Below are 15,440 nucleotides of genomic sequence, written 5' to 3'. Positions count from 1 at the left end.
TGGGCTCTCTGTCTCCCATCTCCACGGAGGCTTCTCCTTCAGAAGGTGCCCCATTCAGGTCTGGTTCCCTTCATTTAGTCCCCTCCAGTCTGTCTTCAGTCCTAGAGGACTCCTGCCCTCTCTCCGTGAAGGGAAACTGCTCTTGCCCCCTCTACACTCCTCCCTTTTACGGCTTATAGTGTAGCCTTTATTGAAGACCAACATTGGGCATTCAAAAACCAAAATGCATGGATATGTGAATAAACACATAATATGTTTCCCTCTCCTGACAATCTCTTGCATTTAACACTAGAGCCCTCAAGACCATTTGGGGATACAAAGCCAAGAATGTAAATGTGTCCTTCATTCCTGAGGCAATGAGCATTCAGGTTAATGTAGAAGAGTTACTGGGTGAAAGGGAATGACAAGAACAAAACTTTATCAGGGTCTGAGGGTGGAAGCCCATGTTTGACAAGAATGAGGAACGGGGTTCAGGAAGATGTGGGTTTTATTCCTCAGGACAGGAGCTGGTGGGACGCCAGAATGTCTGAGCCAGAGATGGACAGACTGGAGCTGCTGCTGCTGCTGCTGGCATCACACCCATCCTCCACCTATTTTCCCCCCTCCCCAGGATGAGAAAAGGGGAGACTTAAAGAGAGTCCCCTAGGCAGGCTGGCTGCCACTGCCTCTCTCAGCCCAGAAATGCAACACCACCACCTCAGTCCCCCTCTTCTTCCCCCTCCCCCCGCCATGTGGACACAGCAGGACCACCCCTTAGCCTACACTTCCCTTTCATTTATTCCTTATTCCTTTGTGATATGCCCCCCAACTGACTGTAACAGCAGTGAGGAGACCAGATCCTCACACCTTGTGCTTTAAACCAAGATTCCCAGCAAGAGCAAACTCCTGACAGAAGGCCCCTTATCAGCCTCTCCCACTGCCTAACCCTTTGCATACTACTTCCAAAATACTGAGCTGCTATGTAGCTAAAAATATGGAGAAATTTTTGTATAGAAACAGAGAGGTGATTGGACAGTTCAATCTGAAATAATGAGACCACCAGAGCACTTTGCTGATCAAGACTAATGCAATCTCAATGGCCAGGAAGGTATTATGCTTGATAAAATGGCAGGGAGAAAAATGGCTTAGTGTTGTCCTCTCAGAGCCCACAGCAATCACCATGATGGGCTCACCCAGACCTCCGTGACCTAGGCGGACACTTTCTTAAATTAAAAGGTGACTGCTATGTGAAGAGTCACTTGGCAGCCATGTAGAACTCAGGTCTGGCTCTCTTGAATTATCTTCCCCTTTGGCTTGTGACCCACATATAGAAACTGGTGAAATGTGAGGAAATGCAAGATCAGCACTTCATGTTTATGTATGGACTTTTCACTGGGGGCTTAAAGAATCCATCCTGTGATGTGAGCATAAAACTCCATAATCTTGGAAAAACTGCCAGGTGCTACATTTCCCTGGCCTCCCCCAGACCCTCAGCTACACATCTCTGGAATCCCAGTAAATGACAGAGTTTGCCGTGGTGAAGTCATAGCTATTGACTTCATTATTGTTCTATATTTACAACCTCGTGATTTATTCCTCCCATATTCATAGAAAGAATAAAGCCATTTCAATATCGCTATAAATTCTTTTGCCTGCATAGAGGGGCCTATAATCTCATCACTTCCATCTGTTCTTTCTCCCAAGATACTAACAAAATAATTTTCTGCCTTAAAGAAATAACTTCAGAGGAAATGAAAGCCCTGAGTAAACTCAAAAGCCTATTTAATTATTTTGTATTTTTGCCAGAAAGATCTCAAAGTTGTGCTTAGTTGGTTTCAGGGATAGTGAGCGGTTCTTAATCCTAACATCATAAAAGAGGGGGCGGATGCCTGCTGAGGATCCATGCATCTCCATCCCTCACCAAGCTCAGGAGTTCATTCTGCACCGGAGTTCCTAAGTCCTCCAATGAGGGGCAGTGCCATGTCAGCTACTTCAGGGAGCTCTGGAAGAAAGTATATTCAAGAGAGAGAAGAACCAATGGAAGCACAGAAAACTGAACCTCTCATCCCTGGAGCTCTCCACCCATAGACCAAGGAGATGTTCTGAGCAAGAGGGTAATCCAAAGAGTGTCTTTTTTTCTTTCCTTTTAAAAAATAGCTTTATGTGGAGGTTTAGTTTGCATACAATAACTGCAAATTTTTTAATCCTCACCCAAGGATACATTTCACTGATCTTTTAGAGAGAAGGAGAGAGAGAGAGAGAGAGAGAGAGAGAGAGAGAGAGAGAGAGAGAGAGAGAGAGAAACATCCATGTGAGAGAGAAACATCGATTAGTTGCCTCCCATATGCACCCTGACCAGGATTGAATCTGCAACTTAGGTATGTGTCCTGGCCAAGAATCAAACCACAACCATTTGGTATACCAGACACACCCTAAAGAACTGAGCCACCCAGCCAGGGTTAAAATGTACATATTGTAAGCTTATAATTGGATGTTAGAATATGGACACACCCATGAAACTATCACCATAATCAAAATAATGAATATATCCATCATCCCATAGTTTATTTTCTTATTGAGTTTATTGGGGGGACATTGGTTAACAAAAACATGCAGGATTCAAGTGTACAACTCACACCATCTGCACACAGCATCATGCACCCACCATCAAAAGCAAAGTCTCTTTCCTTCCCCATTTATCCCTTTTGCCCACTTCCACCTGCCCAACCCCCCTATCCCTCTGGCTATCACCATACTGTTGTCTGTGTCCATGTGTGCCTTCACACTTCACCCTCAGTTCCTCAGCCAAGGGCATACAATCACCCAGATGCAGGAGTAATGAGGCAGGTCTTGGTAACTGTGCCTCAGTAGAAATTTAATGATTCTTCCAAACTCCAGCATGTGTTTGTGTCTTAATTAAAGTTGTTTCCATTTCTTATTTTCCTCTAACACGCTTATATTTCCTTTTCTATCTAACACATTGCCTGCATTTGCTTTTGTTCAGGAATATCTTAGTTCCACCCAGCCAGGTAGTTCAGTTGGTTGGGCATCATCCCATACACCAAAAGGGTTGTGGGTTCAATTCCTGCTCAGGGCACATACCTAGGTTGCAGGTTCGATCTCCAGTCAAGGTGCATACAAGAGGCAATCGATCCATGTTTCTCTTCTCTTCTCTTCTCTTCTCTTCTCTTCTCTTCTCTTCTCTTCTCTTTTCTTCTCTTTTTTCTCTCTCTCTCTCTCTCTCTCTCTCTCTCTCTCTCATTGCAGTAATGGAAGGGGGTGTTCTCTTCATTTAGGATGTTCCTTTTTGAGCCAAACCAGAGATGACAACTTTCTCAGCTCCTATGGAGTCCCAATAGACAAAAATAAAATATTTTAAATCTGGTACATGTCTTCCTTACAGATGGTAGCGTTGATCCAGGATGGAATTGATCAGGATGGGTAAGAGCAGTACAAAAATAGACATGCAAAAAGTGGAGAGCACTAACAGGAGACCAATATACAACTGCCACTCCACTTCATTCATGCAAGAGACAGCAGTGCACTCCAGGTGACAGGACAGCCTGTGTAGCCTGCACAGTTGCACTGGGCACCCCACTCCTCCTGCAACATGACTATTGCAGTTGCAGGGTCCCCCAATTTTTTATAAACATTTCCAGAATAATTTGCATTTCCCTTTCACTTCATCACACAGAAAGACAGTCAAGTACACACAACTGTCTCTTCAATGTAGAGAGGTGGTTCACACCTGGGGAAAGCAACACACCCCAAGGAAGTCCCTCACCCTGATTATTGATAGGTGATTGCCAAGTTTTCTGTCTTCAGAATAGATCAATTTCAGTTGACTCATGGGCATGCCTTTTCTGACAAATCTGTTTTTATTAATTAATATGTCTGTAAAGCATCCCAAGTGGGGGAGAGAGCATTACACCATCATGCACCCTATTAAAATAAGCCTTCGGCAGGAGAGAATGTCACATTATTGGCCTGAACACTTATAGTTTCCAATAGTGTTTCTTCAGTGACCAAAAGTTCCTCCCCTTTCTTTTCCTATCTTCCTCCCTCTCTTTTCTTATAAGCATAATAAAGTGTTTTATAACTTTCTGTTGCTTGGTTGGGGGGAAAACATGGCCCATTTACCAAGTTGATTTCTTCCAAGGTTGTACAATTTCTTTTTGTTTATGAACAATTTTTGTCCACAAGGATGGCAGCAAATATTGGTTACAATGTAATCAGATGGATAGAGCCAGGGGTAGAAAAATAAATCCTTTGAATTATCATCACAGCTTCCTCATAGGCCTTGTGATTGGGAGCAATTTGTGAGTGTGTCATGGCTAAAGGTCAAACTAATCTGCAGTAAAGAAAAATAAATGGAAAATTCAGCAACTGCATCTCTGCATTATTGTCGCCTCCCCAATCTAACTGTGGAAATAAATGACTTCTCCCCAAGTACACAGAGTCTTCCCTTGTTGAATGAATGTTGACTGATTTCACTACATACGGTGTATTAGTCAGCTCAGGCAGCCATAACAAATACCACAGACTGGATGACAGAAAGAACAGACATTTAGTTCTCACAAATCCAAAGGATGGAAAGACCAAGGTCAGGGACCAGCAGGGTGGAGTGGGGTCAGGGCCCTCTTCTTGGCTTGTACACAGCTGCCTCCCATGTCCTCACATAGCCTTTCCATGGTGTATGCTTGTGGAGAGGGACACTGTGCTTTCTCTTCTCTTCTTGTAAGGCCACCAATCCCATAGATTAGGACCCCACTCTTATGGCTTCATTTAAACTTAATTATCTCCTAAAAGCCTTATCTCCAAATATATTGACAGAGGGGTTAGAGCTTCAACCTATAAACTTTGGGGGAACACAATTCAGTTTATAGCATTTGGCCACTCTGTAAAATAACGTCCAGAGCTTTGAAGGCAATAGCTTAAAAAATGTATGATATATATATATATATTATGTATTATATATAATATATTTATAATTTATATGTATATATTATACATACATGTATACAAATGATATAGATATAGATAATATAGCCATATAGGTATAGATATATAGATACAGAGAACATAATTATAAAGAATATAGCTATAGATGTTTTAAATATAGATATATGACAAGAAGGTTAAACAAAAAAACAAAAACATAAAAAGCCATGAGGATTTCATGAAGGATGAGTTGGCATCATTGTAGCAAACAGAAGAAGGCATTGAGCCTTCTAAATGGCTCTCAGGGAATCAATAGGATTTCAAGAGGCAGGACTGAGGTGGGGTGGAGGTGAGCATCCAGGTGCTGGTCAAGGGACCCAGGTGGATGAGAACATACCCAGGTGTGAAAGGAAGTGCAGAGTCACTGAGTTAAGTCCTGAGATCAGATGGGTGGAAGCATTAGTTCTCTTGAGTTCAAAGCTAAGGATTTGAGGAACAACCATTTCAATGTAGAGAATTATCACAATCCTGGGGAAGGGGCCATATGTGGTCAAAGGGGTGCTTTGAGGTCATGGGTCTGCCAGATGTCAGGAGAATGGGCTGGAAGGGGGAACCTCAGAACTACTTTAGCAACCAGGTAAGAGGGAGGAGGTGGGCAAAGGCAAGGGTGACGTGGGCAAACACTTTCATTGATATATCTTTATGTTTGAGCTCAGAACTCACATTTCACACCAAGGTGGTGTCTGATTCATAATAAAAACATGTTTTTCATGCATTGATCTGCAGATCCATTCCAAAATCCTTCTGAAACTGATCACGTGAGTTTAGAAGAGCAAACAGAAATATAACTTAGGTATCTGAAGTTTTTCTTTGTGCTAAAAATCAGAGGTAATTAAATATTTAGTTGTAGCCAATCCATGAAATGGATTTTTGGACCAAATAAATGAAAAGTTATGAATCTACACAAAATAAATATCATTTGCTGTACTAATCAAAATGAGTGGCTGTGCAGGGAATGCTAAATGCTAAGTATAGCTACTAATGTACTATGGTATACTACTGTTTTCCCATCAAAAGTGAAAGAGTAAGAAGAGTTTTTACTCCTGTAATCACAATGTTTATAAAAGCCATGTTATAATCTTCTTAAATGTAGTAGGTAGGTAGATAGGCATGAGCAGAGGAGGAACGATAGGCCAGGTGCAGAGGGTCACCAGAGTGGAGACCCCCAGGTGCCTAGCCACAGGCAAAACTACAAGCCCTTGCATGATCACTCCCATAAGCATTAACCCCAGCAGGTGACATCTAGGCCTCAGCTGTGTTTCAGCTCCAGCCCCAGAACAGCAGCAAAATCAGGCAGAGAGACACCATGGCTGGCATCAGGACCAGCTTCCATGATGCCTGGTGCCAGCCAATCCATGGAGACCATGACACTGAGGGGGCACAATTGGAAAGCTGATGACTATTCTATTGAGATCTTCCCCTGAGACATCCAGATAAAAGCCCTAAGACACAGGCCTATGAATGCTCTTCCTCTCTTTTTCTGGAGCACGCCCACGATTTTCCTCCCTCTTTTGTCTCTCAAGGTGTTTATCTACCTCTCTCCTATCTCCAAGGACCCTTCTTTTGCTTCTGTAACTCGTTTCCTGAGCCCATTTCTTTTACAGCTCACTGCTTCTACCTCTGTGACTTTCTAAATGAACTTTCCCTTGCAATTTGAATCTTGGCTCTGAATTCTTTCTTTGCCAGAACTCAAGTACCGAGATTTCTGAATGGAAGACACACCTGGTGCTATTTTACTGCCAACATTAAATATTTCACAGTTCACCACAATAGAAACGAAAATAAAAATAGAAGTGCTTTCTTGGGACTTTTGGTATATATCAAAAGCTATTATTCAGATATAACTTCTACTGAAATTTTAGAAACACACAGGCTGGTTAAGAACGAGAGACCCCTACAATAATGGCAGCTTTATTGTTCATCCTACCACATGCAGAGTAAATAAAGCAGGCCACTATTATGAAGTTTTGTTTCATAATAAGGAGGGAATAGTCAGTGGAAGGGAAATTGATTTTTGCTAAGTTGAAAACAAAACCAATTTTATCAGTTAAGGCATGTGCTCATTAAAGTGTTTACAGAGCTGGTGCAAATGATTTAGAGAGAAACACTGAACTCCAAAAGTAAAAAAAGAATAAAAAGAAAAAGAACAGCAATGCCTAGCCTTGTTAATGCATTCCTTGGAAAGTGAAACATCATTCCATTTCTGTCATGGATGGAAAATGCTACAGATGTGGAAAAATCTAGCAGATCATCGTAAGTAACAATAATGGGGACAAGTGATATCATTTGAGGCCGCCATGTAGATACATCTCAGGTAATATTAAATAGAGACACTTCCCTTGGAGCATGGTGAGCAATTGGGAAGAGAAAAAAAAGCTGCGTGTGAGCCACTTCTTTTTTAAATTGAAAATGAAATTAGCTTTTTGAAGGCATCCAATGAAGGTAGAAATATCTTCCCTCAAAATCAGATTACCTAATCCAATAAGTGGCACACTATCAAAGAAAAAATTAAGAAGAGGAAGAAGAAAAAAAAAAGGTAAAGATACAAATTATGAACAACAAATATGCATCTATCAACAAGTGAATCTAAGAATCAAGTGAATAAATAATCTGGTGATCATAATAGAATCAGGGACATAGAAAGGGAATGGACTGACTATTCTTGGGGGGGAAAGGGGTCTGGGAGATGCGGGAAGAGACTGGACAAAAATCGTGCACCTATGGAAGAGGACAGTGGGTGGGGAGTGAGGGCGGAGGGAGGGGCGGGAGCTGGGAGGAGGGGAGTTACGGGGGGAGAAAAAAGAGGAACAAATGTAATAATCTGAACAATAAAGATTTAATTAAAAAAAAAAGATACTAAAAGAAAAGAAAAAATTAAAATGGGCTTCTAATTATAGAAAGTAAACATCTGAGCACATGTGAGAAGTCCCAACATACAGTCAACTTTCTTCAGGAGAAGCCCTGTCACCTGGGTTCACCTGACTGACACCCGGTGTCCTCCCTGATCCCTCACTCAGCCTTGGCCAGGACTGGGCAAGAAACACTGAGAGCTGCCTCCCAGGAGGACTTCCACTCTTCCTATGAAACAAACTTGTTCTTCTCCTCTGCAGTTCCTGTCTCGCCAGCTCTCTGGCACAGTAGGGAGCCCATTAATGTGCTACCAGTACTCATGAATATTTCCAAACAGCACTGCAAGGGAGGACTTTAAATCACTAGGGCATAATCCTGGGAGAGCAAATGTGTCAATGAATAACCAACACACACACACACACACACACACACACACACACACACACACACACAATGTTCAATGGAGAGTATTGTTTCATTATTCACACTTCATTACTGTGACTCCCAATCCTCAGGACTGGTTCACATTTTCTGAGAAAAAAGACTACCCCCAGACCCCTGTGAGAATTGTAAGTAAGAGAGCAAAGGGACTGGAATCACCCTGAAGAGTAGAGGCTCCTAGGCAGGGGACTGCTGGAGCTGACTCAGCAGATGTGAGCAGATGTGAGAAGGAACACAGCATGCCAACCAGAAGGGAGGTGGGACAGAAGGCTGAGGGAAAGAGACCCAGAGAGAAGCCAGTCCCACCAATGAAGGTCCTGGCAGGTTGTTTGGCCTTCCACCCCAGTGGTGAGAGGATCCTTAGTGTAAAATGGGTGCTAAGCCTGGCACTATTAAACCACTCAGCTCAACCAGCTTTGGATCCCACCACCTGTGGACAGAAAGCGTGTTGATCTCACCAAATCAAACTACCCATGTACTGGGCCAGCTGGGCCAGAGTTTTCACGGTGAATTAAACAAATCAGCCTGCTGGTTTTATACATCAGTCCTACTAGCTTGGCTAATGTGAGTCTACCCCTAAAAAATAGAACCACTCTCAGTGTGGCTGACCAAGCCATCTGATTGATCCTGCAAGGTTTCTTGGGAGACTGGCTGAGAGAAAGGCCAGTCAACCACATCCCCACATGGCTGCAGGGACAGGACCAGGGTGATTTCTCCTTGAGACATCTACCATAATTCTGCTCTCAGGTTTCAGACAAGAAGATATATAATAAACAGAACCTCCACCCTCCCTACTGAGCTTCTCCCCACCAATTGAAATACCCTCAACCATAATTTCACCAGAAAGCTCAAGACTCTGGAGATGCCATTCTGTATTCAAAGACTTAGGAGATGTCTCAAAGGTTGAACTACCTGCCTCAACCTATCCCTGCAGGAACAGGCTTCTACCAAATGGCCAAATCACAGCCTTGCAGCATCCCAATAAGAGACAGGTCTAAGATTATCATGTACACAAATCATTGCATTCTTCAGAAGATACAGGCCTAAGAGCATTCATCTGGGAGATTTAGACACTTTAGTATTTGAGATTGGTGTAGAGACCTGGGATCAGAGAAAATTTGAGGGGAGGGTTAAAAATGATATTCTGATTTAATAAAGCATGCCACATGTCAATCATAATATGGAGAAATAGGCAAGCAGGTAGGAGTATACATTTTTGCCAACTCTGAAAATACAACTTAGTAATATTGCTTAAACAATTAAAGTCATGTGCCTTTTGACCAACTCATTCTACCTCTAAGAATTTTTTGGAGACATTTTCAAGGTTTACAGAGAAATATATAACTTTAGCAATGTTTATAATAAGGAAAAATACAAACTGGAAACCACAAAAATATGCAATAATTAAATATGTTTCGCCACATCCGTACAATGCAACTTTATACAGCTTTTGAAAAGGGTAAGAAATGTCCTATGTTCTGGCATAAAAAGCTATCCCAGGGATATCAACTGACCAAGTGCAAGTTTCACAAACTGTGTGTATATTACATGTATGCTTGTACAACTGTGCAATGTTCTGGTTTGAGGCACTATCTAAAGAGGTTGTTCTGAGGGATGTTACTGCAGGACACCCTGTGACCTTGGGCAAGTGCAGATCATCAGCATGCAGCTGCATGCAGCAAGGACTCCTGAACTAATGTACATGAAGCATGTAAAACAATGCCTGGCACACAGTAGGCATGATATGAGTGCTTGCAATTTTCAATTATTACTATCAGAAAACATTTTACTATGAGTTTGAACTGCTATTATGACAAAAAAAATAATGTAAGACTCAACCATATTTCAGCAATCTTAGTAGGGCCTGTGGCTATACCCTTCCTGCACAATGTGTCTCTGCCAAGAGACTTCAGCTGGCATACCCTTTAGCATGAGGGTTCAACCTAGAAGCATAGATACTCTGCTGCTGGGATGAGATTACAACAGAATATCCCTTCTGACTGCAACAGCTTTTTCTCCCCCTCTTGCTCTTCTGCCTCCTGGCAACAATCTAATTCATCACCTATGGTCCAGAAGGGCTTGTCCCAGGTCACTCCTGGCTCTGGAAGGGAGGCAGCTGCAGCAGCTGGAGTGGGCCAGCAGCCTCTCCCCTCTCTGTCACCACCAGAGTCCCCACATGAGGGTTTTTACAATCTCAATTACCTTGGTGTTCTTTCAAAAAATAAAAATACCAAGACTCCAGTTAGGAATATAATTTTTAACTAGAAAAATGATGAGGTGAGCACTGGTTAGTTACATCAAATCCTGCAATACAAGAGGCCTGTGGTCCCCCTGAGGAAGACAGGAGATTTGGGGATAGGTCTCCAAAAGGAAGTGCCCCTTTGCCTGATGTGTGATCACCATAGAGAAATCACAACCCCAGACTTGGGTTTAAGCTAAAAACTCCAAACCAAGACAACTACAGACTCAGAGGCAGTGGGGAAGGGTTAGGGGTAATTTCACAGACTTTCAAGATGGTATCCAAAAAGGCAAGCAGGAGCTGCCCCCAGCCTGCAGGCCCCAGGCCAGCCAAGGCCAGTGCCAGCAGCCTCCCCACCCCCCACCCCCATCACCCCACCAGTGACCCCACAGATCAGCCCTGATCTCCGGCCAGGCCTAGAGACCGTACCCATGCACGAATTTCATGCATCAGGCCTCTAGTAATGATAATAATAACAGGCACGCTAAATTTGAAAGCACTTCATAGCTTTCAGAGGGCTTTTGAATGCATTAGCTGCTTTCTTTCTTGTCTCCAATGACCCTGAAAATACACAGGTAATCACTACTGTTGCCACATCTTTAAAAGTTCCTGTGATTTTAAAACAAGATTCAAGGGTGCAGGATAAAGGAAACTTTATCAGCAAATTGAAGAAGATTTATACAATCCACTCACTGGATTACTCCAGGAGGGGTAGGCAAGGGCCATCTTTGTGGCAAGGGCCCTGAGTGCAGGGATGGTGATCTGGCTTCCCACTCCTGCTGTCCACAACAGTCATGGGTGCTCAGTAAACAAATGGGTAGCAATTGCAATGTGAGCGCCTAGGGGTTCAGGATGCCAGGAAGAGAGTGACCTTCTAAGGCTGTGTCACAATCTTATTTATTTTCCTTCTCACTGGAATTTTAATCAGTCTGAGCATCAGTTAATGACTCTTTCGTATCCATTTGATTAAAATACAAAGTCACTGAGGCAGCAGTAAATTGGATTTTTTTCCCTTGGCCCTTAATGCACTGCAGAAATGAAATCTATGACTTCCAACCTCTGCTAGGGAAGAACCAACATGTGCAGTATGAGAGCCATGAAGGCTCATTTGTCTCCTGGCTGATTTCCCTTCCCAAGGAAGGCCCTCCAGGAGCCCTGCATCAATGGAATGGGGCACCTGTGCTGGTGCAGCTGAAGATTGAATGTCAAGTGCAATACAACTTCATTTCTTTAAAGCAGCTGCAGCTTTTATTACTTAAATGAAATCATATCCCACATACTAATTGAATAAACTCATTTAAGCTTACACAAAGTCCTTCTTGGAAAAGGATGCATTACTATCCCACTGGCCTGTGCACTGAACAATTTCCATCTACAACCCAAGGGAGAAAGAGGAGTCAAGATTAAAAATAAGGCAAAGCTACTCCAGTTCACATTCTGATTAAACTTTACAGAGTCAGATAATCACAAAATCAGATCATAAAAATGAAATAGCAAAGTGAGCATCCAAACCCTTATCATTCAAATATATAAAGCAAGTGGCTCCCCACTGCCCTTGTTTAGGACTTTTTAATGATCCTCTCTTGTCCCTTCTTGTATCTCATTGCCTCAGTTCCCAAGATCACCAACCCTAGGCAAAGACTCTTTTCAGAGCTCAGTACTAGTCCTACCAATGGAGTGGTCTAGAGTAGTTGCTTCCAGGTGGGCAGAAGAACTTGTGGTCCACCATTCACTCCCCATTTTTTCTTTCAAGGAGAAAAAAAACCAGGAACAAACTGTTGAAGTAGACTACTTCTTAGAAACATGAAACACCTTATTTCTTTTATAAAAGAACTAGAGGCCCACTGCATGAAATTCATGCACGGGGGCATTCCCCTCAGCCCAGCCTGCACCATCTCCAATCCAGGACCCCTCGGGGGGTGTCCAACTGCCAGTTTAGGCCTGATCCCCCTGCCATCCTGGTCACCCCTCAGGGCGCCCCACCGGCCTGGTCGCCCCACGCAACCTGCTGTTCACTCGTTTGTTAGTCCCTCACTAATCCCCCACCAGCCTGGTTGCCCCACACAACCTGCTTCTTCAGTCATTTTGTCGTTCCTCACTAACCTCCCTGCTGGCCTGGTCACCCCATGCAGCCTACTGTTCAGTCGTTTGGTCATCCCTCACTAACCCCTCTGCTATCCTGGTCATAGGCAGCCATTTTGTGAGGGTGTGAGGGTTAATTTGCATATTACATGTTTATTATATAGGATAATGTGAACCTATACACTTGATTTTATATTTATTCATTCAACAAAAATGTATTGTTTTCTTTTATATATCAGGCACTGAAAATATAGCCATAAAAAAATAGAAAAAAAACCTATGTCCTCACAGACATTTCCATTGTATTATAAAACTATGTCCTATAATTTTAAAAACAACCCAGTAGTTTTACTGCACTTATGTAGTAAGTAGATCCTTGGGATGAATAACACACAACATCCTCTCAATCCCTGCAACTTCAGTACCACTGAGGTGGACAGCTCCACTCACACTTGCAAGTGCTTCCAGGCCAAGCAGGGCCAAGTGTCTCTCCACATCCCCAAATTGCACAGTGCTGCGGAACTATATGCAGACATAATCTGGAAGTGGGGAAAGCAGGGCACCAGGACAACCGTTTGGAGATGGGAATCCATGGATAAATGTCCTAGCATCAACAACCTCCTGGGAGACAACTCTGAAGCATGGTTCCTCGGGTCTCCAGGGGATTAAGGTCTAGCCACACAGTAAGGGAACCCTTACTGATGTTTCTCTTTTTCCTGAAACACATTCCCACTCCTCACTTCTGATTCCCTGAGATAGTCCCCTTTATTAGTTATTCAGAGAAACTGAACCAACAAGATGCATAGATGTATAGTAGATATAGGTATAAGTACAGATAGATATAGACATAGACATGGATTCCATTATAAAAGGATAATATGAGAGAAATAAAGATAGAGATAGATAGATAGATAGATAGATAGATAATTATCAGCTTATGCAATTATGGATTCTGAGAAGTCCCAGGATCTGTAGTTGACAAGCTGGAGAACCAGGAAAGCCAATAGTGTAAAGGCCTGAGAATAAGGAGAACCTATGGTGTAAATTCTAATCCAGGGCAGGAGAAAACCAATGTGCAGCTCAGTCAGACAGCTGAAGGAAATGTTACTCAATAAGTTGTGCTCTTCAGGCCTTCAGGTGATTGGATGAGGGCCAGCAACATTGGGGAGGACAACCTGCTTAACTTAATATGCCTATACAATTGTTAATCTCACCCCAAAACACCTCCACTTACCCAATTTCAATAATGTTTGATGAAATGCCTTGGCACCCCTTGGTCAACAAAATAGTAGAAAATCATATTTAAACCATAGTGTATGTATCCTTAAGTTTTCATATTGGATTTGGGGGGGGATTATAATAGCTTAAATGCCAATACTACACACTGAAGGGTTAACAAAAACATGGGGAGACTATATTATAAAGTTAAATTAATAGTAGTTTATCATTAAAGTCAAAGGAAGCAGCCAGTAAAAATACTGAGCAACTCAAGAAAAGTGAAAGACAGCAGCAACTGCTGTAGGAGGTTGGCCATGGTGCCTGGTTCTGTGGGGCAGCGAGGCTTCTTAGCCTGAATTAATCCTCAACAAGCTAAGTTAAACATTCAATGTCTCCCCAGGTCTGCTATTTGACTGATATTTAGCCTTTGGAAGGAAATTAGCCAAGTTCCTATATCCATGTCATTGCAGGATCCCTAAACTTGTGAATGTTCAACAGTCATGTGATGCGTAGCCTACCATCATATCCAGGCAGCATAGAAGTGCCAGCATAATGCACCAATCATGTCACTTGAATTTATTGTCCTTATCTGAATGAATTTCAAAATCATGTATTAGAAGTTGAAGTGAAATCTTCTAAAGTTTTTCATGTATTAAAATTTTGTCAATCTGCTGAAGCATAAATTTACATTTATTATCACAAAACATAATGCTGCCAAAATCACCTTCCTGGGGCCACTAAACCACCTTCACTGCAGTGGCCTTGCTCAGCAGCATCCATGCTGGTCCTGCATCTGCTCTAATATCGTCAATGGAAAGAGAGCAAGTACCTTACACCCAAATGTTCACGGTAGGATGATCGCAGAGGCAATCTATCAAACTTAAAATCTGACCACCAAAATTAATAATGATCACATTTTTAACAAGATTCAAATTTATTCTTATATCCTAGCAATTTAGCCTATGATGGCAGAACTCAGCTGGCGGTTGAATTTTATCATTTGGCATGTTGTCATTTGGTACATCTCTGATTTAATGCCAGGTTTATTAGCCCTTAAACACTTGGCAGGGTAATAATAAGTAGGCCTTAATCACAGGTAAAAATAAAAGTCTATGAATTACTTTCCCTTCATCTATAACAGCAAAGGTATGTCTTGTGTTTGGGGATGAGTGTACAGCTCATGAAGGTGTCTTAAGTCCACTTTCAGGCCATGGACCACATGCTGGGCAGCACTGCTGTCTAGTCCTTCCCAAGTAACAGGGCACACACCTGCCTTTTGTTGCGAGACCATTCTCCATGGGTCTTTCATGTTTCCAAATGCCCCGTGAGCAGACGCACTAACTGACCTTTATTGTAAGAATGCCCTTTCTTTTCAAGGATATTTGAATAGAGAATACACGTACAAGTTCCAATCTGTAAATGAAATACATAACGGTGGTTCTCAACCAGGCATGATTTTGGCAATGTCTGGAGTCATTTTTGCTTGTCATAAGTGGGGTAGGGATGCTAATAGCGTTTGATGGTAGAGGCCTGAGATTCTGCCAAATATCTTACAATTCACAGAAACATCCCCAACAGTGAATAATTATTCATCCCAAAATGTTCCTGGTGCCTAGGTTGAGAAACCCTC

At 42.4% G+C, this 15,440-nt stretch overlaps 1 protein-coding gene across 2 annotated transcripts in view; it reads right to left on the bottom strand.

Annotated features, from left to right (window-relative positions):
- MED10 (mediator complex subunit 10) overlaps nt 1-15,440 on the bottom strand; it is a 94,176-nt gene that overhangs the window by 28,314 nt on the left and 50,422 nt on the right. The window contains exon 4 of one of the 2 annotated variants that reach the window (XM_036308976.1): nt 3,138-3,321. The exons of the other annotated variant lie outside the window; for it this stretch is intronic. Within the exon in view, the coding sequence (XP_036164869.1) occupies nt 3,268-3,321 (54 nt within the window). The 3' untranslated portion in view covers nt 3,138-3,267. Of the gene's footprint in view, nt 1-3,137; nt 3,322-15,440 lie in introns of those variants that run through there. 2 annotated transcript variants of the gene reach the window in all.

This window comes from Myotis myotis, unplaced genomic scaffold (assembly GCF_014108235.1).
Source record: "Myotis myotis isolate mMyoMyo1 unplaced genomic scaffold, mMyoMyo1.p scaffold_m19_p_5, whole genome shotgun sequence".
NCBI lineage: Eukaryota > Metazoa > Chordata > Mammalia > Chiroptera > Vespertilionidae > Myotis > Myotis myotis.
The sequence above is the reverse complement of the archived record's forward strand: the minus strand, read 5'-3'. Positions and strand labels throughout refer to the sequence as shown.